The following is a 23,391-nucleotide window of genomic DNA, read 5'->3' as shown; positions in this document are numbered from 1 at the left end:
GATCATTGATTCTTACATTCTTTTATTATTGGTTAAGTTTACACAATTTTATCATACTATTTAATATTCAGGTTGAATGACATCCTTAATTTCAGTACAAATTTGTTTTTATCTTACTCTTATATTTATCACAATTTTAGTTGAATACTGAACTAATTAAAACCTAATATTTAAAAATTATCCTGATATTTTATCAGTGAAACACTTGTCACAAAAACTTATTTCTAGAATAATAAAGTATTTACATAATGTACGCATTAATTAAAAAATTTAATACAATCCTAAATACCTACACTTTCTCCATCCAATGGATTTACACAAAACTTTTTCTATTCTTATTATTTACAGTAGGATTTTTTTTTTTTTAACAAAAAAATTGTATTTAACTTCAAATAGTTGATTCATGTAAAACACACAGAATTGATTGAAAAAAATAATGAATTATGGTACGCCTCTTTTATAAATGTATGGTATGCACAGTATGATGAAAAATAAAGTGAAGAAAAAAAAATTCGTCAAGAGATGCTAAAAATGTGGCAGGCAGACCTTTCCAGCAAATAGTTCAGAAATCACTGTGATCCAAAGTGATAAAACAAACAAGATGTATGACATACCGACTTGATGAGAATTTGGCAACTGGTATGGTTGGCCACCGATCTCATCAATATGGAATCCCATCGGAAATATAACTGCAGCCAAACAAAAAACTACCACTGTAAGAATGTAAAAAAAAAATTATCGTACCTGCAAATGTCAATTTGATATTTTGCATATACAAGAGTACTCTTACTTGCACTGAATCCCACCCAACGAGCATAAGGTATAAGATTTCTATCCCAGTGTGAACTGATCAGTAATATAATGGTAGTTGTGATTAAAATGCATCCAATTAAAATGCAAACCAAGGCTGTCCACCATTCTGGTTTTAAATCTGGCTTGTAGCAAACTTGAGGCCTATTGTATAAAGTCATGCACGACCACATCAAACCTAATCTTGTATCTCCTGTCATAATTATTACTTACAATCAAGTATTAAATAAAATAAGTGCACAAAATTGCATAAAAATCTAACCTCCAACATCAGTTATAATCCAATCTGGCATTGCGAGACTAACAACTGCAAACATATCTGCAGCGAGAAACAAAGTGCCAGAAATAATGGTCAACTTGTCCATTGTTATTGATGATTGTTTACTTGACAATTTAAAATTTGTGTGTCAGTTGCTGAATGTAGTGCTCCTCATTGTCATTTATTTGTAGTACATAATTCAAAGTACTTATGGAAAACAATAATTACTTAACTAACTTTACACAGTGATTTTGTTACATCAACCAAAACTTGTTCATAATCACTTTACTAGGACTGTTTATACGTTATATGGGCATATTTTTGACAAATGCCTTTGATACCTAGCAGACGTAACAACTAGGCGCGCGAAAACTTGACGTAAATAATTAATAAAATTAAAATGATACGTTTTAGATTAAAAAGGACACAATTGTTTGATTATAAAGTTGATTAAAGTTTAAATAGGTAAACAATACTTTCATTACTAATACTTTGTACTCAATACTTTGTATTCATTGTGTTTTTACCTCAGTTAGTCTAGGGACATTTTTATCCTGACAAAACGCATATATATATATTATCAGAAAAAAATGTAAAATATCAGTAGCCGTACAAGTTTTCTGTTACGAAACGTGATATTTTTCAATACTCAACTATCAATAATTATTTTAGATCAAAAGAAAATAGGTGCCGTTATTTATTTTGTAGGTAAATTATTTTTTTTTATGAGTACGAGCTTCTAGTAACATCAGAGTTGGACATTCGACGAGGAAGACTAGGGATATTTTCTCAGTCGAAAGGTGGTGCGATAAATAGCAGGTTACGTTGCTTTCTAGCAGGTTGTTAGTCGTAAACTGTTTGTATAAACGATTTCACGTCAAGTGAATGATTAGTTTGTTAATCAACTAATATTATTTTTTAAGTAAAAGAAAACTATTTGATTATCAAATTAAATATCCACGCCAGGCATATCAGAATAACTATGAATAAGTGTACCTAATAGTCTACAAGGAGTGATTCTTGACTGCCTTAGGCCTTTAACAAACAAAAAATTTCTCTTACGTTGTCACCAATAAGTCGTGGTTTTTTTTTATTGAAATGGCTCTTGTACGTCAAATACAAGGAATTTCAAAATTTATCTTTTCCTCCCGGATATCGAAACTTGGGTCAAAGAGCGAGCGACTCCAATATGTTCCATTTGCAAGGCATACCTCGACTACCCAGCCACTTTCAGAAAAAAAAGAGTATGTGTCTTCAACAAGTGTTTTGCAATGTAGTATTTCAATATTTGTCTTTGATATTCCTATGTTTTAATACTTGTTTTTTTTGTTTTGTTTTTTTTTGTTTTTTTTTTTTTTTTGTTTAAGAGTTAATGTTACGTTTGTGAGATCAAGTGGAAAAAGAATAGAGGCCAAAGGGAAGGTGGGAGATAGCTTGTTGGATGTTATTGTGAATAATGAAATTGATCTAGATGGATTTGGTAAGAAGATTATTCAATTTTCAACAATCTTCAGACAGTTAATAGAATCTCATGATCTACTACGAATTTCTAGGAGCATGTGAAGGTACATTGACTTGTAGTACGTGTCACTTGATCTTTTCCAAAAAAGACTATGACAGACTGCCTGATAAGCCATCAGATGAAGAAATGGATATGTTGGATCTTGCATATGAATTGACTGATACGTGAGTTACATATATTTCTTGGTAGTGTCTTGTAGATTTGTAAAAAAAAAAATTTCAATTTCTTTACAACTCTTGCAGATCGAGATTAGGATGTCAAATCATACTGTCGGAGGAATTAAATGGCCTTGAAGTTAAAGTACCATCCACTATCCATGATGCCAGATAACAACGTGCAGTGTTAGGTAGAAATTAATTAAAATTGACCTAGAGCAGGTATCATGTACAGAATTCTATAGAAAAAATTTTTTATACAAATATATATATATATATATTTACAAAAAAATGCTTGTACATCAACAAACAAATTGAAAATTTCATGTTGATTTGAACTCATATTTTATGACATAGATATTAAGTGAAATATTTTTATTGATGACGAATGATTGTTATTAAAAACCTTTTTACAACATTTTGTTTTATTTCTTGAATGACTTGTACATTTTTAAAATTAAATAATTTATGTGTGATTGGTACATAAAGCTAAAACACTTTAATGTACCTAACGATTATCAATAATTTATTTTTCCATTAAATTGTACATAAAATATGAAAGTTATTTTCAACTGCACTACCTACATAATGTGACAATGACGTACTCGAATTTCATTTCATTACCCTGCCTTATGATCACGAGGCAACTGTTACTATAAAAAAATAGTTTCATACAATCATGTGCAATATATATTTCGTACATGTGCATTTTATTTACACATTGAAAATCAATCTTGACTTAAACTTAATAATAAACGTTTTCGTAAACTGTTTGTGAATATTCATAACATTATATTATAATATTAACTACGAATTTTATACAATTGATAAAAATAGCTGAATTGTACTTTGTAAGTTTAAACATTTGAAATTTGCCCAACTTGAGCAACTCTGATTAACCATTTACGTTACAACAAATCATGGAATAACAAATGTATCATGTATTTTTACATAAAACTGCAAACTTCAGTCTTTCCATGAGTTTTACACCCAGTAGCAGTGATGTTTTTTTTTTTTTTTTTCTTTATAGTAGCAAAATGAGTAAATCTTACAAAAAAATTGTAAAAAAAAGGGCATACGCGTAACAACCGAAAACAAGTTTTCTCGTGAATTACTCCATTTGAACAACAAAAAGTAATCATCGTACACATACATCGTATTATATGAATCCAAAATACGTAGAACAAAATAATTCAAGGGCACACGTTTACAGTTCCATAGACCGCTATAGATTACTTCCTCCTAATGAGAAAACCATTCGCAAAGTTATAATACAATTGAGAAGAAAAAAAAAACCACATAACACGCATAAACACACTATCAAGAGTCCCCTCATCAGAGACAGGCAAGTGGTGCCTGTCAGCTCTAGAGCTCAAAAAAAAAGTGTACCCCAAAAGTCATAAAGCTAGCTCGGTGTAGCGTATACACGCATCACATATGTCACGCACTCGACACCTTGCATAATTGTTTGTAGCCCATGAGCACTCCAGGTATACTCAGACAAGCGTGGATAGCTCGTGACTATTGGCCGAGCTGAGGTCGACAGTGGCAACCGGCAGTCCGGGGCTGACGCTGCCCGCGGCCTCGCGTTGCTGTTGCTGTTGGGAAGCACGGCCAGGAGGTACTCCGGTAGGCGAGTGGTCGCCCGGAGTACGGGGCGGACTAGCCGGACCCATCATGAGGTGGCTGCGCTGCGAGGCGTTCAAAACGCCGGCGTGCAAGCCTCCGCCGGTAAGCGCCGGGGACATGGACACGTGCCTGTGCCCGTGTAGACCGAGCGAGTGCTGTTGCTGCTGGTGGACCGGCTGCTGTTGATGGACCATCGACGCGTTTAAGCCGAGTCGGGAGTGATTGCCCATTACCAGCTGGTCACTAGCTGCCAGACGACTCGCGGCTCCGCACGAGCTCGTAACTTGTGGACGTTGCTGGTTCTGCTGCTGCTGCTGTTGCTGCTGCTGTTGTTGTTGCTGCTGCTGCTGTTGCTGCTGACGTTGCAGCTGGGCCGCAGCCTCGTACTGTTCCCGACGAAGCGCCTTCATTGCATTCGTCTTCTCCTGAGCACAAAACATTACCCCACTGTTAATTGAAATTCAAACACCATTATAGGTACTACTTTGGTAGTAACAGACGGTCAGGGTCGTAATTCTCAATTAATTTTTATTTTCCTCCCAATGATCGTTAAATTAATTCGATGTGGTTTTTAACGAAATTCTATTAATAGCGCGTGATAAAGTCGAGAGTTGGGTGGATGGTGGATATAATTATCCTTGATATAAGGTTTGAGAAGAGGCACGAGTATAATATGTAGATGTATAAGTATGCCCGAGTAAAGTGAATGTCGAGAGGAAAAACGAAGAAAAATGTACCTATACACGGAACTCTAAAAGGTAAGTTAACAGATTTAAAAGAGAATTCCCGGAATGTCGTGCCCTTTTCGATTGTACCTTTTTTCCGTTTAAATTTTGTATTTTTCAGAGGGGACGAGGGGTTTCTCGTCACACGTTCAAAACGAGTACGACTGGGCCTCTGTATATATGTGTAACCGATTTTTAAAAAAATGAAAAAAAAAAAAAAAAAAACCAGTTTGCCGGTTGCTCGCTCGAGGTATTTGACTCTCAATGTAAACATAGTGGCCATACGCATTATGTACACACATGTGAAAATCTTTAAGAAATCACGAGTTGTATTACAGAAAGAACAATCATTTTGTGACTTTGCATATTTCAGTGGTCATTGTCTCCAGGTCAAGTACAACTTTATCGTTATCCTTGAAAAATTTACGCCAACAATAGACTACTGGAAGAAAAAAAATCCGAAATTCATCTTTTTTGACAATTGACTTTTTTCAGAATCTAGAAGGTGTGCCCTGCAAATACCTTTATGACCTGCTTTTCTTTTCCTTGTACGCGCGTACTTGTATCTTATATCGATCATGTCTACTGGAGTGGTAAATAATAGCTATCCTTAAATTTGATAATTTGTAAGTTGTACCAAAAGTGGACGTGTATCGACTTACTTTTTGCCACACGAAGACCGTGTGCACCAGAACGCAGCCACAATACAAAATTCCAAAACCGATGATCACCGACGTCACGATGGCCGATGTCGATTGGAATTGAATAAACGCGTAGAGTATCATACCTGAAACAAATATTATTGTTAATTTCATTTTCTCTGATATAATATACAATAGACTTGACAATTTAGTATCAAAATAATAAGCAAGGCGCGCGCGAACAAACAAAAAACAAATCATAATTCTCCGAATGTGATGATCGATCGAAAGCCGAGATTAAATTTTCATAAGAAAATTTCGAATAATATCACACTGCAACATGCAACTGATGTACTTTGTATGTCATGATCTCTCATCAGATTGTTTCTCATGAGATTCAACGAATACTGTTAATACAATGGAAGGGTATTCTTTTCTTTTTAATTAGATTATGTGGGCCTATCCTTCCTTCACTGCAATGGAAGGCAGGCCCATGGCGAGATCGGAGCAAGCCCCAGACATCTCACCCTGTATCAAACATGTTACAAAAGTCAGCTCGGCCCTCAGTGAGGGACTTAGCACTGAGCCGATATCACCAAGAAGTACAAGTGGTGTGAATTTTTCAGCTCTTATAATGTACAGTTGCCAATCCTCTAGAGGGAAGCGTGTTTTCGGAGTAGGCGACGCGTACCGGTCGATTCTAGTACTACGCGCTAGCGCGGGGCGACTTTTCCGACTTCTCCGAATCACCGTCATCATCGGCGCAATTAAGACCTCTTTTTTTTTTTTTTAAACATATGTATATGTATACACCGTGCATCGAACCGGATCCGGAAGGTAAAAAGTCAGAGAGAAAGAATGACACAACGAGAATGGCAGTCGAAAATTCTCTTACCAGCTAAGAAGACCGGAATGCTTATAAAAAAACCACCGATCGCGCACACTCGGCTGATCGACGATTTCTGCAGGTACTTGTTTGTCCTGAAACCAAAAACCATACGACGCATTAAATTTCAACTGTACATGTAGGTATGAACATTATTTTTATACATAGAATCGATAAAAGTCATAGGAAAATACAGGTATATATATATATAAATATGCGGAGAAAGGATCAAGTGACAATATTGTACTTATGATGTATGAGAGAAATTTGGTACACGTCAATTAAGAGGAGCGCACTCAAGTACAGAGTGCAACGCTACGTACGCGCAAGAATGAGAAATAAGGAGGAGGAGGACGATGAAAGGAGAAGAAGGAGAGCGGGTGGTCATAAAAGGTCTTTGACCCGCAGCAATGACACCGTGGGACTTTCTAGCTGAGTTTTTCACTCTCTCTCGCCCTCTGTGGCGCTCCAATGTTGTACCTGTAAATGTTTATTTATAAATTCATCAAGTACTTTTTGACTCTTGTTATACTCCGGAAGACGAGAGCGAGAGTAAGTTACGTGTAGCGACGACCTCCGCGAAAAAGGCCCGTGTCCACGCGCAACATCGTATTGCAGCCCGCATCGTACACAAGCTGCCCAAATAACCAAAATTTTCCTCGTAATATATTATCTTTGAAAAAATAACAGATGTAGTCGATGAGGGTTTTGCACTGCGCGCCGACCTCGTTTTCTTTTGGATATAAATTGTAAGCACCGCGCGATAGTGTGACGGAGAGAGAGTAAAACAATTCTAAACGGATGAGCCAACATTTCGCAATGTGCATAAGATATAGGTATTGGGGGGAGTGAAATTCGTGACGAGAAATTCGAGGGAGCAAATTGAGCATCGACGGATGAGTACGTATTTCGCGGATGACTTTCAATTCAGCTGTGCATGTATAAGTATAGAGATCGCTGCGAGCGATCACGAGAAAACGTGATACAAATTGGAAAAAACAAAAAATATAGAGTCCCTCTGTGGTATATGCAATGTATGTATATATATATATATTACTCGTCGCAGCAGCAGCACGACGATGGCTTTATTGATGCTGAGAAGTGAGTATATATATATTGGTATCGCGACACGGAATGTGAAGAATAATGCGCCGCGACCTCCTTACGGAAAATGAAAAGCTATCGCCTATACGGCACTCGGTAAAATCCACTGATTTTTGCGTTTAATATTTACCGATTGAAAGTAGATGAAATCACGTGAATGCCAATCAGCTAGTAACACCATAATATGTATAGTCATTAATAAAAAAAACAACAAAAAAAACAAGAGCTTATATGTATGAATCAGCAAAACTGATTATTAACTGATGTGTGTCGACGATGAATCAATATGCTGTTTAAACGTCTCTAATCATCATTGTTATTGTTCAATTTTTTCACCAGCGTTCAACTGTTGATTGTACTGTATCGATGTATTGTAGGTACAACTTTTTGTTTAAAACAACTGCTTTATAAATGTACAGAGCATAAATATATTACCCCATTTATATATATGTATGTAATTATACAAATACAAGGTACACCCATTGTATATATCTTTGTTGGGTTATTGTGGACGCTTTTGAGGTGAGAGAGGAAGCGGAAGGAGCGAATTAATAAGAAAAAGGGGCGGGGGGAATAAGTACGTATGAAAAAAAAAAAAAAAAAAAAAAAGGGAAACGAGCCCAAGGGATTGAGAAAGCACGCGTCTCTGCATTTAAGTACGCGAGTAGGTATCGGAGCACGCGCGCGTTACATATATACGTGTATCATTACGTGATCGCGGAGGAGAATAGAGCAGCGCAAGAGGAAAAGGAAGATTATACTGCAGGAGGAGAACTGAAGTATCGAGTGCCACGCAGGTATAATATATGCATTTGTATGAGCCGGGTTAAGAGAGATTTTGTGTGTTCTGTTTATATATGACATGTATACGCGGGAGTCGCTGTCGTATGGCGTTTGTATGCCTATATACCGCACCTTGTCCCTTGTCCCCCAATACAGTGTGGTACACCCAAAACTACCGTCACGTGGCTCTAATTTGCATATTTGCCATTCATTCGAGAATATGGACGCAACGGGAGAAAGCCGCGCGCCAGAGAGGAATCTCTTCTATCATACAGCGTGATGGTACTCACGTGCCGATATTGCTCCTTACTTACTCGCGGCTAATTCGATCAGCCCTGGGGCTACGCGAAAAAATGTGTAATACGTTAACAGCAACAGTCAATGGCATGAAAAGTTGAAAAAAAAAAATAAACACATTTGTTTTTTTTTTCCTATTTTTTTTTTTTTTAAAGGCAATTTTCAAATTAAATGCCATGTAGTCATGGGCTAAAAAAACTTGTGCGATACGTATTAACGTAAGGGATGTTGCGTTTAATTTTATTGCATCTTAACTTGAAGCAAATGAAGTTTTTGGTGTATAAATATTTTTTCGGAGTCAAAAAAAAATCAAGTCGCATCAATTTTGATTGTGTTTGTATTGATAAACTAATTCCACCTTCATTTTTTTTTAAGATTGGAAATATATCGTAACATATATATATATGAGCAAACTGTCAACCGGTGTCGCAACCATCAGTTTATAATACACGTGCACACACGCAAAACTGCCACCAGAGTTTCATTCGCGAGTAAACGAAAGAAATTACGATACGCCAGCCATGAAAATAAATCCAGCCTGCCGCTTGTGATAGGTATATGACATATATGTACTTGGTATAGACACTCGGTCTATCTCATCAACGATTGTACGGGGCGGATTTGATAAATGGGAGGAGAGCCGTGTAGATTACGTGCGTGTGTGGGATTTCTCTTTATTTAGGCGTGCACGCCTCCCTATTTTTTTTTGCAGCGGTCTTATTTTGCATGGGTATGAAAAAGATCGTTCGCCATGCGATTCGAGACTTTTGAGTGAAAAAAAAAGAAAAGTTTTTTTCTGTATACATATAAAGAGAGAGGTGGAGAAAAAAAAAACGCCTGGGAGTAAGAGATTACGCGCTCGACTCGCGATATGCGCGCTTTGCATTTTTTTTAATGACAAATATTGTCAACGACATGCGTGCGCGTCTAGATAGCGCGTATATATGCATGTACTTGGTCGATTTCAATGGACTCGATTGAGGCTGGAACTTGGCGGGTGTCTGCGAAAATAAAACAACACGTTAATGCAGTTACCCTGTATAAAAAAAAAAAAAAAAAAAAAAAAAAAAAAAAAAAAAACGCAAACAAGTGCAAGATGCTTTGAATAGTTAGTTTGGTCTTTCGCTGAAGTTTTTTGAAGCATTTTGTTATTTGATTAAAAAATGATTGTGGCAACAGTAACAACAATAACAAGAGCTCATGAAAAAAAACTATTAATGTGCAAAAACATTCTACAAAGTCCAATATGCAATCGTAAGCAACGAGACCTGCAATTTGCATGGCGTTTGCAGAGTAAAGAAAATTGGAAAATTGCAGTATCGAATCCACGAGATGACTTTTGCAATTTAGCATCGATACGGCGGAACCTACGTGCAAAAGGCCACAAACAAAACAATTTATGCAGCTGGTTGATTTCACTGGGAAACGTACGGGTAGAAAGGCGAATATTGAGCTTCGCGAGCTGTACGAAGCGAGAGAGCTCGGGGAAAAGTATATAGCGTGGAATGACGATCTTGCACGCCATTCGAACGAGGGTGAAAAGAAAAGTCTATTTTTGTTTAATCGCTATATAGCATTTGGTGTACTTTGCATACACGTACAACTGATTGCAAATTAGTGTGAAAAATAATTGTTTTGAAAACATAAATTGATGATATCAGTTTTTTTAGTAAACAAATTTGTAATCTTTGATGATTTAAGTTGCTTGGTATTAAAAATTAGTGCAATAAGTGCTGAGTATGTATTTTCTTCCACCTAAAAAAAATATTCAAGCAAAAATCATGTTGTAGAGTAAGTAAAACTCCACCCGATGTTTAATTTTTTGCTTACTAAAATGCAATTGAAGTAGAGCAATATTATTTCGTAAGTAAAGAGGTGCACAGTAAGTACATTCACTCATGATATACAGAGTTGAGGACCAATTGTTCTTTTAAAGTTACTGTTTCACTCTTACCCTCGGAATTTACAATTATCTACAGTTTCGTACACAAGGTTCAACGAACTCTATGAATACGAGGATTAGATATTATTTTTCAATTCGATTGTGTGGGCCGATCCTTCCGTCACTGCAATGGAAGGCAGACCCGCGGCAAGATCGGAGCAAGCCCCAGACATCTCGCCCTGTTTCAAAAATCAGTTCGATATTCTGGTCCCTCAATGAGGGACATATCAGATATCAAGCTGATAAGAACAGATACTACACTTTTGATCTTAGCCAGAGGCCGAGAAGCGATACTAGAAGTGAGAATTTTTGAGCTCTTATAATGTAAAGTTGCCAATCCTCTAGAGGGAAGCGTGTTTTCGGAGTAGGCGACGCGTAGCGGTCGATTCTAGTACTACAGTGCTACCTCTTCGTTGACGCGCCATCGTTTGAATTCGCGGATGAGTACTTACAATTTAGTTTATTTTTTATTTTTTTATAAGTATTAATGTTTGATAAAAAAAATTATTTGTAAAAGTTTCAATATCATTGTTACAAAATTAAAATCGTTGGGATTATTTAAGATGAGAAATCCCATTTTCCAATGTATCATCAATACATTTCGTGTGTGCACATCGATGTAACATTTTAAATCTGGACGTGAAGAAATTGCATCTGTTTTTTTTTTCAGGTGAAAATAAAAAATAGAGAAGAATAAAAACGAAACGATAATTCGTAACACTTGTTGCCGTACTGTGCCTTTCATATTGCACCATATTGATGAACTTTGTCAATATTACACAAATGGCACGAGAGGCACCATGGTCACAATCGCGCTGGAGGGCTGGGGCTGCTTTTTCAACACCCTTCATCGTTTTTAACAATAAACAATTGATAAAAAAAAATTATTTTATTTCAATTGATTTTCGTTGAAAAATGTACACTCGTAATAAATTTCAATTTTTCAGAAACGCGTAACGATCATTTTATTTATTTATTTTTTTCTCAAACCTTTAATTTTCCTGTGACAATAAGTCCCTTCTTTTACTAACGCACGCAGTTCAGCACACCCACACAAACTATTAAGTTTACAAATGCGCGTACACGAAAAATACACAAATAGTATACATTTGTACCCATTGGATGTGATTAATGGTCCATAGGAGGTATACCAGCAATGTCATTTCATATGTACAATAATGTATGTATAAATAATCCTACGCGTATAATCACTCGAGTCATTTAACGTATGAACGACATAAACGTCAATGTTAATCCCAATTGGCCTTCTGTTACGTCAGTAAAGGGCATTTGCAGAGTCTTTCTTTCCCTATATGTATATAATACATCTGAGTCGCTGTGCCCGCCGCAAGATCCTGTCCCGCGATTAATTAATTAGACAGGAAACCCGTCGAGGCTTCCTTCGAGCTGCGATTAATGCCTTAGGTGTACATTTTATACTACCGCCAATCTACCACTGTTACGCGCTTACATTGTATATAACCACGAGGTAAGTCTGGTGCTGTAATGTGTTTATATATGTATAAAACGGAAGCAGCGTGTTCAGGTTGCATCGTGCCTGTGGTCACTTTATAGGAGAGAAAACCGGAGGCTGATGTATATATATTAGGGATCGAAACATGTATAGGAATGATAATACAGTCTACCTAATAAAAATAAATGATGTGAATAATGAATCCATACATATATATTACTAAGTGTAGCAAATGATACGTTAACGTGTAACGCATACGAGAGGAAATCAACAGTGTGCTCTAATCTTACATAATAATTGTGTGGGTGCAAGGGCTTACAGCTGGACGTTTTGCAAAAAAAACAATAAGTGATGAGTCATTCTTTCATGATTTTTCAGAAATTTCAACGTGTAAAATAAACACGTACGTGAATATATAGGTATACATGGTATAGGTACGGTAGCACCGCGTGCACGCGTGCAGCACGAGACGACGGGAGGAGAACCGCGGAGTTGCATGAAATAAAAAGAGCCGGAGCCCGCACACAGCTGCACTTAAGGTATATGCGTATACGTATATATATATAGATAACGTAAGTGATGATGTATAGGTATGCATGCGGAGACGGAGGCTCTGTACTTTATTCCTGCAGTAGATGCACCTACGTACATACACTTATGACGCAGTCGGCCGTTGACCGAGAGAGAGAGAGCAGTGTGGCCGGGCGCTGCACACGCACAAGCGTCATCATCGAGACGCGCACCTTCTCTCCTTATGCCGCCGTTACGTGCACTTATTATAAGTCCCGTGGCCGTTGTTTGTTGTCAGGAGGCACGCGCGAGCAGCTGCCCACACACCTATATGCATCCCCCTTTTTTACGATGCTCCTTTTGTACAAACATATGATTAATAAAAGACTCACCGAAATATTATATACTATATTATACACGCAAGCCGTGCTAACTGCTTTTTTTTTTTTTTTCTTCTTTTTTTCATTCTTACAACACTTGATGCACGCGTCTTTGGATTTCGACTCGCGCATGTATATATAAAATTTACAAGTACACCGCGAGCTTATTTTATTAGACGCGGGCTCAAAGAGATTTTTTTTTTTTTTTCATGCCCAATTCGGAATGGGTGTTTTTTTTTAATTTCTGACTCGTGAGTGCGGAAACAAAAATGCAGCTTATATAGTGGGGTTTTCACGGTCATTCGTTGAAGAAATTTTTTGTCAACGGGCCACGCGTAAGTGTAATATGCTATATATATCCTTTGCTTCTTTGGAAATCCATACTTCCAATGCCGTTCGAAATCGTGACACGTTTGTTTGACAATTTCGTACGAATGTAAACTACGCGTCACTCTTCCGAGCGATTAATCACGGTTTGTATTTCTTTTTCCTGGTCCACCGTGTTTTTCAACATTTCAAACGAATACATGTCGAGAATAACAACTTCAAACGAGAAGTACCGACTCGACGCCGAATCCGATGAAACGACGAAATTAGTTTTTTTTTCTTTTTCTTCACAACGACCGATAATTTAATTGGTTTTCGTATGTGTACATATACGCGATGAGCTGAGTCACCGTAACATCGTTGGACCGACCGGTAAAAAATAAAATTAATTAATTCCCAAAAATGCCCCGTTAAATCACGCATATGTTGTGATTTCTTCCTTTTTATTCTCTCATTATCGGAGGGTACAGATAATTTAAATAAACCGTCCAAACGAGTACGCAGCGATTACTTGATCGTCCAATCTACTCGCCTATACGGAGACCAACATTCATGCGCTCGGGTGTAAGTATATATTTAATTTTGCTCTTGAACGAGAGTTGACCACACCCACACGCTGATATTTAGAAAGAGAGAGGGGGGAGTCTATTCAATGCCAAGTTGGATAACATTTACGTAATATCACGAGCAAGCAGTATGTGAGCAACATGCATTACGTACCCTACCACTTTATTAAACGCGACCAAGCTGAACCGAGGACTAATCAATTCCTCGAATAAGATATACTGTGCATATAAGTGTACCTACAAGTCACGAGCACACACATTTCACGCCCGACTGCAGCCTGGCCGCGGTTGATGCGTAAACGGTGCGTCGTCGCTACAATGGCACTTAATGGTAAATATGACGTACAGCGAGCAATTTTCTCTCGTATCGCATCACCTTATAATATATGTATGTACGTAAGGATTAACAAGAACGACAAGGCGAGCGTCCTCTTATGTGTATGTGAGAAAAAAAAAAAAAAAGAAAAAAAAAAAGAATCTATAGATAGCCAGCATAGAAAAGAAAAAAAGAAGAAGAAGACTTTCACTGGACTTCCGCTTTGAAGAATCAAGAAGCATCAGCCCCGCGCCGTCACGAGCACGTTCTCCTTTTATATTCCACTTCGATGCTTGTCGGAGAGACCTTCAACAGCCCCCGCGCGTCGTGCCTCCCTTTCTCTTTTCAACTTCCGCTTCCGCGCGATAGCTGATGCTGATGATGGTGGCGATGTGTAAGCTATGTGCAGTCCAAACTTGGCCGGGGCCTTTTTTTTCCCCCCTTCCTCCGTCACACAAGAGCGCTTATATATATATATACACAGCGATGCCACGCGGCTTAGCCAAACACGGCCGCCGGTATAGGGTAAAGCACTTGGGCGTGAATTAAAGTGCCCGAGGCGCGAGCCGAGGAATTTTCAATCTTGAAAAATACAAAAAAGAAGAAAGTAAAACTCTGGTGTGTATATAAGTATGCGCGGGCCATGTGCGGGGCTCTCGCGTCTATTTTCAGCGCCCGCGGCGCGCCACACCGCTGGAACAATAAATATACGCGTATATATACGTATAGAGGTACATGTATATATAATAATATGTGACACGAGTAGTCCCGGTGCATTATATATTGTGCATGTGTATACAAAGTGCAGAAAGTGTTACGTTTTACTATGTATACATATAGATGTACGTGTAAATGAAATCGGAGGATCAGAGTGGGTGGGCTGCAATCCGAGCGGAGGACCGAAAATAGCCGTGAAAAGTGTATAAATGTAAACCATTGGATCCAAACTCCATATAGAGATAAGTTGTGGGTACACAATGGTATATTTCATTCATTTTATGGTTTCTCTCTCTACACATACGTATATGTACATATATAACTGCAAGAATAGAAGAAACCGGCCGGCGTGTACAAATACATATAGTATATTATATACGTGTGTCGTTTAAAGGGCTTAAATACCGTGTGTTTTTGTCCTCCCCCCTCTCTTTTTCTTTACAACGAGCTTTTCTTTTCGAAAAGCGTTCAAGAATGAAAATAGTCGTCGATAAATTAAACCGATCCGACCGAGTGTATATATAGGTACCCATATACTACAATTTTATTTTTTATTTTTTTGTGTGAGTTCCACGAAAAAAGAGCGATTACCCAATCGACGCCGTGGCACTGCAACACCGAGGTAATAAAAAAAAAGGATTAAAAAAAAAATAAATAAAACACCCGGATCACGCAGTAAATAACATACGGTTCAAAGCTGGGCGGAGGAAGAGCAGCGAGCGCGGCCGAAAAGGTTCCCGCGCCCTCCCTACACCGTACCATATATTTGGCCATATTACGGCATATGCACCCGTGTATATATACAACATATATATCGTCTTGCAGGGTGTGCAGCTTGCGGAACAGAAAGAGAGAGAGAGAGAGAGAGCGGATGCGCGGGAGCCGGACACAGGTGTTTTATAATCGGCTGAGCAGCTATATATATACTTGTATATACAAGAGGGATGTTTCCTGCTGCATACCTCTTGTAATGTATATATATATATATATATATGTATATATAAGCTAGCAGCCAAAGAAAGTCCGCTGACTCGAAACGAATATAAGCAGGAAGAGCGCGGAGAAGGAGCGCACAAGTTAAGCGTGCGTACGTATATATATATATATATTGTATGAAAGAGAGAAAAAAAAAAAAGAGGGAGAGACGAAGAAACGACGGAGGAAGGACGAACCGTTATATGTTTTAGCAAAGAGGCGTGAGAGAGGGGGGGGGGCGCGCGCTTCTGCACCTGTTCTTCCTGATGATGCCTGTTGCGCGGCGTGCGAAGGACTCTTTCTTGGAGCTATATACTCTTATCTGTACCTTATATACATCCCATCCCTTGGACGAGGAAAAACCTCTGCTTTTGCAGGCGCACGCTCTTTCTCCCCGCCGTTCTATATATATATATAGTTATATATATACACCCGGTGATGCCTTTTTCCCAGTACACGTTAATTTGTTTTATTCCCCGCTGTGACCTCTTCTTTCTTTCTTTCTTTCTTTTCCGGGTATTGTGAATACAGTATCAGGTGTGTGTGTGTGCATACAATATAATGTATATGTAGGTCTTTACGGGGATATTTCGAGCTTCGGCCCAAGAATCGGAAAGTCAAGTCATCCGCCAATACATATATTATTATTATATAGGAGACGGTGAATACTAATAAAGCATTAAAAAAAAAAAGATTTTTCATTACGATTACGATACATTTAGAGCATCGCAATGTCATTTGTATATACTCGTATGATTATATATATCATACAGTTAATACAAGTAGGTGTGGTGGAGTCGGCCTTTTCGTAATAGTAGATGGATCATATAACGCGAGAGATAATATATGTAACGGGTCTTGTGTGGAGGTGATGAAAAAATTTACGACCTCTCGAGACACACCTGCATGGTAGAACGAGGCTATATAATATCTTCTATTGTGGATGTAATATAAAGAATCGAGGAGCAAGGTAAGGTGTGCTTTAATCACTTTCAGCTGAGCTGTTTGTTCGTTGTTCACTGTACAACTTGTTTATCAGTATATTCAAGTATATACGCTCGTTTGTTTCCCTCAAGGGTCCCGACCGAGAATAACAATCACAGCATCGTAACACAAAAAAACGTAAGAAAAAATAAGCTTGGGTAAAAAAACGTGTAAAATTCCTGCAGGGGGAAGCAGTAATTCTTTTTCAAAAAGCTTCGTTTTAATTGTTTTTCGGAAAGATTTTTTCGTAGAATCGCTCGTGTGTGTGTATATATGTACCTGCAGCTGCGGTACGAGCACTCTGGACCGAACGATCTGGACATACGCGTAGGTATACGATAAAACAACGCACCGAGCATGACGAGAGAGAGAGAGAGAGAGTATGTGTGGGATGCAGGCATCGCTCGACATATATAGAGCAGATGGAGGTAAGCAGTAGAAGAATAATATAGGTATCAAGTCGAGTTCTTGAGGCATCGGAAGCAACATCGGCTAATACGTCCATGCAGTGCAACCATGCCAACGACCGTCATTACGACGCAAACTGGCCTTTATACACGCGAATCCTTTATATATACACCTAGTGCGTATATTTTATACCTTTTCACCTCAGCCGCAACTATCGTATACAGTATAGATACGTAATATACGCTTGATCGCAAATTCCATTGTTCCTCATTTTTTATGAGAAATAAGTCGAAGATGTCTATCACGCAGTGTCTATGTACACTATAGGTAAAACAAATTTTTTTTTTTTTTTTTTTAAGGTCCAACGTTGTATATTATATGCATAAACAACAGCACCAGTCAGCTTGCCCAAAATGTTTTTCCAGAAAACTAAAGAAAAAAAAAAAAAATTGAATTTACTTTTACCGCACGCAGTCAAGATGTTGCTTCTCTTTTCTCTCTCGATCCCATGCATACGCACACATCCTCTCATCCAGCATCTCTTCTGTCTCTCTCTCTCTCGGCGCATTCTTTACCTCTGCGTGTATTTTAATAACATACACCTATACGTGTAAGCTAATGTGTACATACGTTGCACGCATGTGTAAACTGCTCTCTTCTCCTCATCTGCAACTTTGCTTTCTTTGGTCCTTCGACAACTCGTCTGATATACCTCATTCCGATGATGTGTTTGCCCCGACTGTCTTTTGTCTCTCTTTTTCGATATACGTATGCGCATATGATTTTTTGTTATACGTATAGGTGTCCTCCACGTGTTCGCCCACTTTCGGTCATGTTTACCATTGCATTCCTTCACTTTGGCCCTAATGGTCCTTTTGTAACGCGTCGTAATGTGTCTTTTGACTCTTCTCACGTATACCTTATACGTATACTTAAGGCGTACACTTCAAGCGTGTGTCTCCCCTTGAAAACATCTCTTTCATCCTTGGCGTTCTTGACATGTCCAACGTATTTTTTTTTTTTTTTTTTTTTTTTTTTCAACCTCCCGCTAAGCGCGCGGATCAGTTTGTTCGTTTCGCTATCATAAAAGGATCATTTGCTCGCGGACCGATTGTACCGAGAGTACCTTCCGAGATACGAGAGAGGAAGAAAAAAAAAAAAAAACAACGTCCTTACAAGAGCGGCCTACCAGTTTTCCTCCTCGTTCGCAATTAACCGCGGCTTTCCTTGGCATTTTTCGTTAATCAGGCCTGCGCGCCGCCGCGAAAAGAAAGAGAAAACCTTTGCGCGACAAACATATTCTCAGTCCTTTGAAATTACTCCTCCTTCATCCGTCTCTCGATGCAACTATATGGAATTGCATCGCACGGCGCGTGAGAATTTTCGAGAGCCCGACGAAGGACGTGTAAGTAAAAAAGAACTCGGGTCCAACTGAGTGAAGCGTCGTTGGTATCGTCCTCGGGGATTATACACAATGTAAGATTAATGAATCTGGCTCTGTTGGTTGAATCTACGATTTTTTTCTTTTTCCCGAAAATAAGAAGCATCGAGCATTCAGGTACGAAGACGTTATTTGTCGACGCATATACATCTCTTGTGTGTGTGTATAAATGATATTGATGAATCTGGGGTTGCCTTATTATTCCTGAAACCTTTGACCGGATGTTCAAGAAATATACAGTGTCCTAAAATGTGGGCCCTGCATGTACCATGGCCCTGTAAGTAAAAGAAATGTCTCGTATGTATACGTTGCCTCGGATTTATCTCGAGGCTCACAGATTGTGAACCTCATATGGCTAATAGTCGAGCATATATACTTGAACTCTGACACTTGAACTAGTTCATTGGCACTTTGTTTAACTTGATTATAACAGTTGTCTCTTCCATACAGGCCAGTGGTTATACAACACCATTATTGACGACCAAGTGAACATTTGTACATTTTTCGATACTTGAGAGAAAAAAAAAAGCCATCGCGAGTCAAGATATGAAAAAAAAAATGTTGATTTCGCAAACTAATAATAGAACCAATTATTAATCCTTCAAAGCACTCGGAGCGGTTTTACCATAATACATTTTTTCCCTTCGTGCGATTCATATTTTCACCCGTTAACGCGTACATATATATGGTACCAGCTCGAAATGAGCCAGAATAACTCAATTTATTATTTTAACTCGGCCTCGATGTCAAACCAATTTGTTGGAATTAAAAGTGAGAGAACGCGCGGTGTGCGCCCACGCTCGTGTAAATATACGTTATGACATTAAAGTATACCTACACCCACTGCAGTGAAATGCAAACACACGGGGGTGCTATCGCGTGCTGCCCGCAACGCGTTTCAAGAGCTCGAAAATAAACAGGCGCTGGATTCCGCGAGACAGCTGTCGGTGAAAAAGATTTTCGAGTCTAAGGTTTTTTTTTTTTTTTTTTTCTTTTTAAGGAAGAGCCCCGAAATTCCTTGGCTGCGAGCATATATATATATAAACGTGTGCACGCAGCGCCAGTCAGTATATTTTCAGCTTGTGAGTACACAAACGGGCCCGTCGGTCCATTCGAGCGATCGACGGTTAGTGTATATGTATATACACAAGCAAAGGGAGAAGAAGATCGAGGCGTCGAGGAGGAAGTCAAGGCAAAGACGCCGGTGCCAAAGGAGGGGGGCCATAAACGCGTGGTTTACCGTCTCGCTTTTCACGCGCTCCCGTATCCATATATATATATGTATGTATAAACTTACGTTTACCTGCAGGCTTTGCTCTCTCGCAACAAACGCATAAAAAAAACAGATCGCGCCCTCCCACGCTTTGTCTCAAGAAATTTCACGTACCATATTGTATATAGGTACTCGGTATAAATATGCACACATTATAATACTACTATTAGATGGAAAAACGACGAGTTTTTTTCCTTCCCCTCTCTTTTTAAGCTCTCGCTCTCCTCCTCGTCGGAGCGAGCGTGCAACACCTCCTGAGTGAAAATTTTGGAGTATTGTTTTTCGGGGTAACGAAAGAAGAAGAAGAAGAAGAAGAAGAGGGAAAAAAACCAAGGATGGATGACGATGATTAAGAAAAAAAGGAAAAGAAAAAGATTCTTACCGCTGTCCGTGGTACAGGGACTTGACGAGCTTGACGGCGAAGAGGAACTGTATGGCGCAAATGAGGAGGCAGCACAGGTTGAGGCAGAGGGCGAGCGAGTACAGGACCACCGTGACGTCGTAGACGATGGCGAACTCGTCGTGGCTGATGAGGGTGTGCGGCTGGTACGACACGGAGGCCATGCGTATGAGAAAGGTGAGGGAGAGAAGGGCGAGCAGCAACGAGACCAAACACAAGAGGCCCAGACTGGTGAGTACCTCCTTGATCCCGGCCTCGAGGCCCTTTTGGGCGCGCTGCGACAGGGACGAGGACGACCAGGACACGTTGAGGGGCGCCACGCTGCTCGTCGTCGTCGTCGTTGTCACTGTCGGCACGGCCGTGCACGTGCTGTTGGTGTTATTGGGACAGGGCGTCGCCGGCGACGGGGTCGGCTGGCCCGGCATCCTCCTCGAAATGTCCAAGCCCCCATTCACCTTGGACAGATCCCCGTGGTGCTGGTGGTGCTGGTGGTGGTGGTGCTGCTGCTGCTGCTGCTGTTGTAGATGTTGTTGTTGTTGTTGTTGTTGTTGTTGTTGGTGGTGGTGGTGGAGTTGCGAGTGGGCGAGGAGTTGTAGGTGATGGGGTGGGCGGGCGCGCTCGGCGTAGTTGGCCAGGTGTGCCCCGACGACGGGGCTGGCGCTGTTGACCGAGTGCTTGGAGGTCGAGAGGGTGGAGAGGTTGAGGGCGTGTTGGGAGTGGTGGCTGGCGTTGAGCCGGGCCGCGAGGTTGTTGACGCTGAGCTGCGAGTGGTTGAGGGGATGGTGGCGCGAGTGCACGCCCGGCTGAAACTGCTGATGGGGCCCGGCTCGTTGGTGGTTGAGGTGGTGTTGGTGGGCGACGTTATCGTAGACGTCGGTGCTGCTCTGGGCTCGGATGGAGGCGCGGGCCGAGGGATGGCCAACCTGGAAGCCCTGTTGGGCTGCAGCTGGTGTCGAGGAGGAGGACGTCCCCGGATTGTGGTGGTAGTCATGGTGCTGCTGGTGGTGCGGTGGCCGGGAGGCAGCACTCGACGACGACGACGGCTGCCCCGTCAGGATGTGCTTGAGCATCACTCGAGCTCGCGATGGTGTTGGGCGCAAGCGATGGGGCGACGGACGGCAGGAGCTCGGGGCCCGGGGCTCAGGGTGTTGCTGCACACCAGGGCCGGCATCGCCGAGTTAATCTCTCCGGGCCGGGCTCTATATCTATAATGTACGTTGGGCACGCGGGGGGGGGGGGGGGTTGTGCGTTCACCTTCTTCCGCTCGGCTCGTGCGGAGCGCGGCGACTACAACTGCCGAGCCGCACTCCCATTCCTCGTGACTGCTGCTTATATATGCTATTTTCGGAGCCAACGAGCGCCGATATTATTCAACGCTGGACCACCTATATACGTATGTCGGTGGGTCTAATGCGCGTATATACTTTGAGCTCCCGGTGATCCTTGGCCTTAAGGCGGCTGCAGTCGCGGTCTCGGCTGCTGGCCTTGGGTCCTTCTCCTTGCAGCCCTAACACCCGGCATCGCTGACGAAAACTCCCTCGGCTCTCTGAAAACCAACAAACAGGATCATAGGGTTACAACTTTTTCCTTTTCCTTTTTATTTTATTTTTTATTTTTTATTAGTAAATATATATATACACAAGTTAGTTGAAGATAGTTGTTTCGGAAAGCGCGCTCGAGTGGGTATAACCCACGTGTATTACATACAGGGTTCTTTTAAAATATATGAGGTTTGTTCAAACCCCTATTTGATTTGGTATCGGTTCCGTTATATAACCGTATATATATATAGGTTCTGCCATATGTATTTACGTTTTGTGGGAAAAAGTATTACACATATATATTATATAGGGCAGAAGCAGGACCGAACCAAAGGAGGGTTTGAACAAACCTATAAAAATGTAGGTACAGTTGCAAGCTCGCGCGCAAGTTTTGCTCTCGGAAAGTAAATACACACTTGTATGCTTAGGGTAACGCAAAACGCGCAAGAAACGTATATGTACGTATATATTATACACCTACGGGGTATACTTATATATATATATATACGAGCCTGCATAATATTATCTTGGCGATGAACGTGGGTGTAGAGTGTAAACATATTACCGAGAAACGAAGCGTGGAAGAGAGAAAAAAAAAAAAAAAGGGGGTCAGCGGCGTGTGGCCGACGAGGAGTGAGCGTCACGTTTTCTAAAAGCCGAGTGAGTATATATATATAACCTATATATATTATACGCGGTGTAATTACCATACACCTACAGGAGGTGCGTGAAAAAGAAAACAAGACAAGCCACTGCCACGGAGCTATGTCTTATCCTGCAGTTGTACATACGGGTAATAAGGAGGTGCATAGAGAGGGCCCCCCGTTACATATGGCTTATCTGCACGAGCGCAGGAAAGGGATACTTGCAGTGCAAAACTTGTGGGAGGAGACCATGAGACTTTGATGCAGGAAACTTATAATATATATACCTTTCTCGTGGAGGAAGCACCAAAGGATGCTTGCAGATATAATATTAGGTAAACTAAGTATATGCATTTATAAGGGATACATGCTTATACGCGACGAAGGGCAGTGAAATATTAGTATCGATGTAAATCAATTGAGTAAAATCACGTTTATATACCGTGTATTTTCGTTACATTTTCGACATCTTCGGTGAACTATACTCGTTCCCTTTCTCACATTGGGTCATATCGGATTATGAATAGGCAAGTTAAATTAACAGACAAAGACAAAGTATAATCTATATATGTATGAACAATGATCACAATGGCAATCTCTTTTTCGACGATTTTATCGCTAAATGGATACCACACATGGACGTACACGCGCGTACGGAACATGAAACCCAAGTATAACGTAA

General features: G+C 40.1%; 3 protein-coding genes, 1 non-coding gene and 1 pseudogene across 5 annotated transcripts; 1 reads left to right on the top strand and 4 right to left on the bottom strand.

Annotated features, from left to right (window-relative positions):
- Positions 1 to 11: 11 nt before the first annotated feature.
- On the bottom strand, positions 12 to 1,372 carry LOC106646787 (uncharacterized protein C16orf52 homolog A). 2 transcript variants are annotated; one of them, XM_023389598.2, is made up of 3 exons: positions 1,073 to 1,372; positions 791 to 1,018; positions 12 to 713 (listed from the first exon to the last, which is right to left on the bottom strand). In XM_023389598.2, the coding sequence occupies exons 1-3, from the start codon at positions 1,173 to 1,175 to the stop codon at positions 526 to 528; spliced, it is 519 nt and encodes a 172-aa protein (XP_023245366.1). In that variant the 5' UTR covers positions 1,176 to 1,372; the 3' UTR covers positions 12 to 525. The 2 variants fall into 2 exon arrangements, with proteins under 2 accessions (XP_023245366.1, XP_014218400.1); XM_014362914.3 differs by having other exon boundaries at positions 13 to 713; positions 791 to 1,003.
- A 468-nt stretch (positions 1,373 to 1,840) lies between these two features.
- On the top strand, positions 1,841 to 3,047 carry Fdx2 (Adrenodoxin-like protein 2, mitochondrial Ferredoxin 2). The gene is made up of 4 exons (XM_014363007.2): positions 1,841 to 2,313; positions 2,437 to 2,549; positions 2,623 to 2,755; positions 2,834 to 3,047. The coding sequence occupies exons 1-4, from the start codon at positions 2,168 to 2,170 to the stop codon at positions 2,919 to 2,921; spliced, it is 480 nt and encodes a 159-aa protein (XP_014218493.2). The 5' UTR covers positions 1,841 to 2,167; the 3' UTR covers positions 2,922 to 3,047.
- Positions 3,048 to 3,326: 279 nt separating this feature from the next.
- Positions 3,327 to 21,614, bottom strand: LOC106646739 (uncharacterized). The gene is made up of 4 exons (XM_014362859.2): positions 20,507 to 21,614; positions 6,637 to 6,722; positions 5,763 to 5,887; positions 3,327 to 4,800 (listed from the first exon to the last, which is right to left on the bottom strand). Exons 1-4 carry the CDS (start codon positions 21,592 to 21,594, stop codon positions 4,243 to 4,245), a joined length of 1,857 nt encoding a protein of 618 aa, XP_014218345.2. The 5' UTR covers positions 21,595 to 21,614; the 3' UTR covers positions 3,327 to 4,242.
- LOC111642902 (U2 spliceosomal RNA) lies at positions 6,190 to 6,354 on the bottom strand (annotated as a pseudogene).
- On the bottom strand, positions 10,853 to 11,045 carry LOC111642903 (U2 spliceosomal RNA). The gene has a single exon (XR_002759606.2). It is a non-coding gene; the product is annotated as a U2 spliceosomal RNA (small nuclear RNA).
- Positions 21,615 to 23,391: the final 1,777 nt, after the last annotated feature.

Source organism: Copidosoma floridanum, unplaced genomic scaffold (genome assembly GCF_036245765.1).
Source record: "Copidosoma floridanum isolate Cflo_tuat_1 unplaced genomic scaffold, Cflo_Japanese_pri ptg000013l, whole genome shotgun sequence".
NCBI classification, from domain to species: domain Eukaryota; kingdom Metazoa; phylum Arthropoda; class Insecta; order Hymenoptera; family Encyrtidae; genus Copidosoma; species Copidosoma floridanum.
This window is presented reverse-complemented; position numbering and strand designations above follow the sequence as displayed.

What these genes read in the sequence shown, in the direction of transcription:
- LOC106646787 (XM_023389598.2), bottom strand. Translation starts at nt 1,175, where the DNA reads ATGGACAAGTTGACCATTATTTCTGGCACTTTGTTTCTCGCTGCAGAT. An exon ending in GATTATAACTGATGTTGGAG is followed by an intron (nt 1,019 to 1,072) that starts GTTAGATTTTTA and finishes CTTGATTGTAAG; the next exon opens with TAATAATTATGACAGGAGAT. An exon ending in TTGGGTGGGATTCAGTGCAA is followed by an intron (nt 714 to 790) that starts GTAAGAGTACTC and finishes ACATTCTTACAG; the next exon opens with TGGTAGTTTTTTGTTTGGCT.
- Fdx2 (XM_014363007.2), top strand. Translation starts at nt 2,168, where the DNA reads ATGGCTCTTGTACGTCAAATACAAGGAATTTCAAAATTTATCTTTTCC. An exon ending in AATTGATCTAGATGGATTTG is followed by an intron (nt 2,550 to 2,622) that starts GTAAGAAGATTA and finishes ACGAATTTCTAG; the next exon opens with GAGCATGTGAAGGTACATTG. An exon ending in GCATATGAATTGACTGATAC is followed by an intron (nt 2,756 to 2,833) that starts GTGAGTTACATA and finishes CAACTCTTGCAG; the next exon opens with ATCGAGATTAGGATGTCAAA.
- LOC106646739 (XM_014362859.2), bottom strand. Translation starts at nt 21,594, where the DNA reads ATGCTCAAGCACATCCTGACGGGGCAGCCGTCGTCGTCGTCGAGTGCT. An exon ending in CATTCCGGTCTTCTTAGCTG is followed by an intron (nt 5,888 to 6,636) that starts GTAAGAGAATTT and finishes TATTTGTTTCAG; the next exon opens with GTATGATACTCTACGCGTTT. An exon ending in CGGTCTTCGTGTGGCAAAAA is followed by an intron (nt 4,801 to 5,762) that starts GTAAGTCGATAC and finishes TTTTGTGCTCAG; the next exon opens with GAGAAGACGAATGCAATGAA.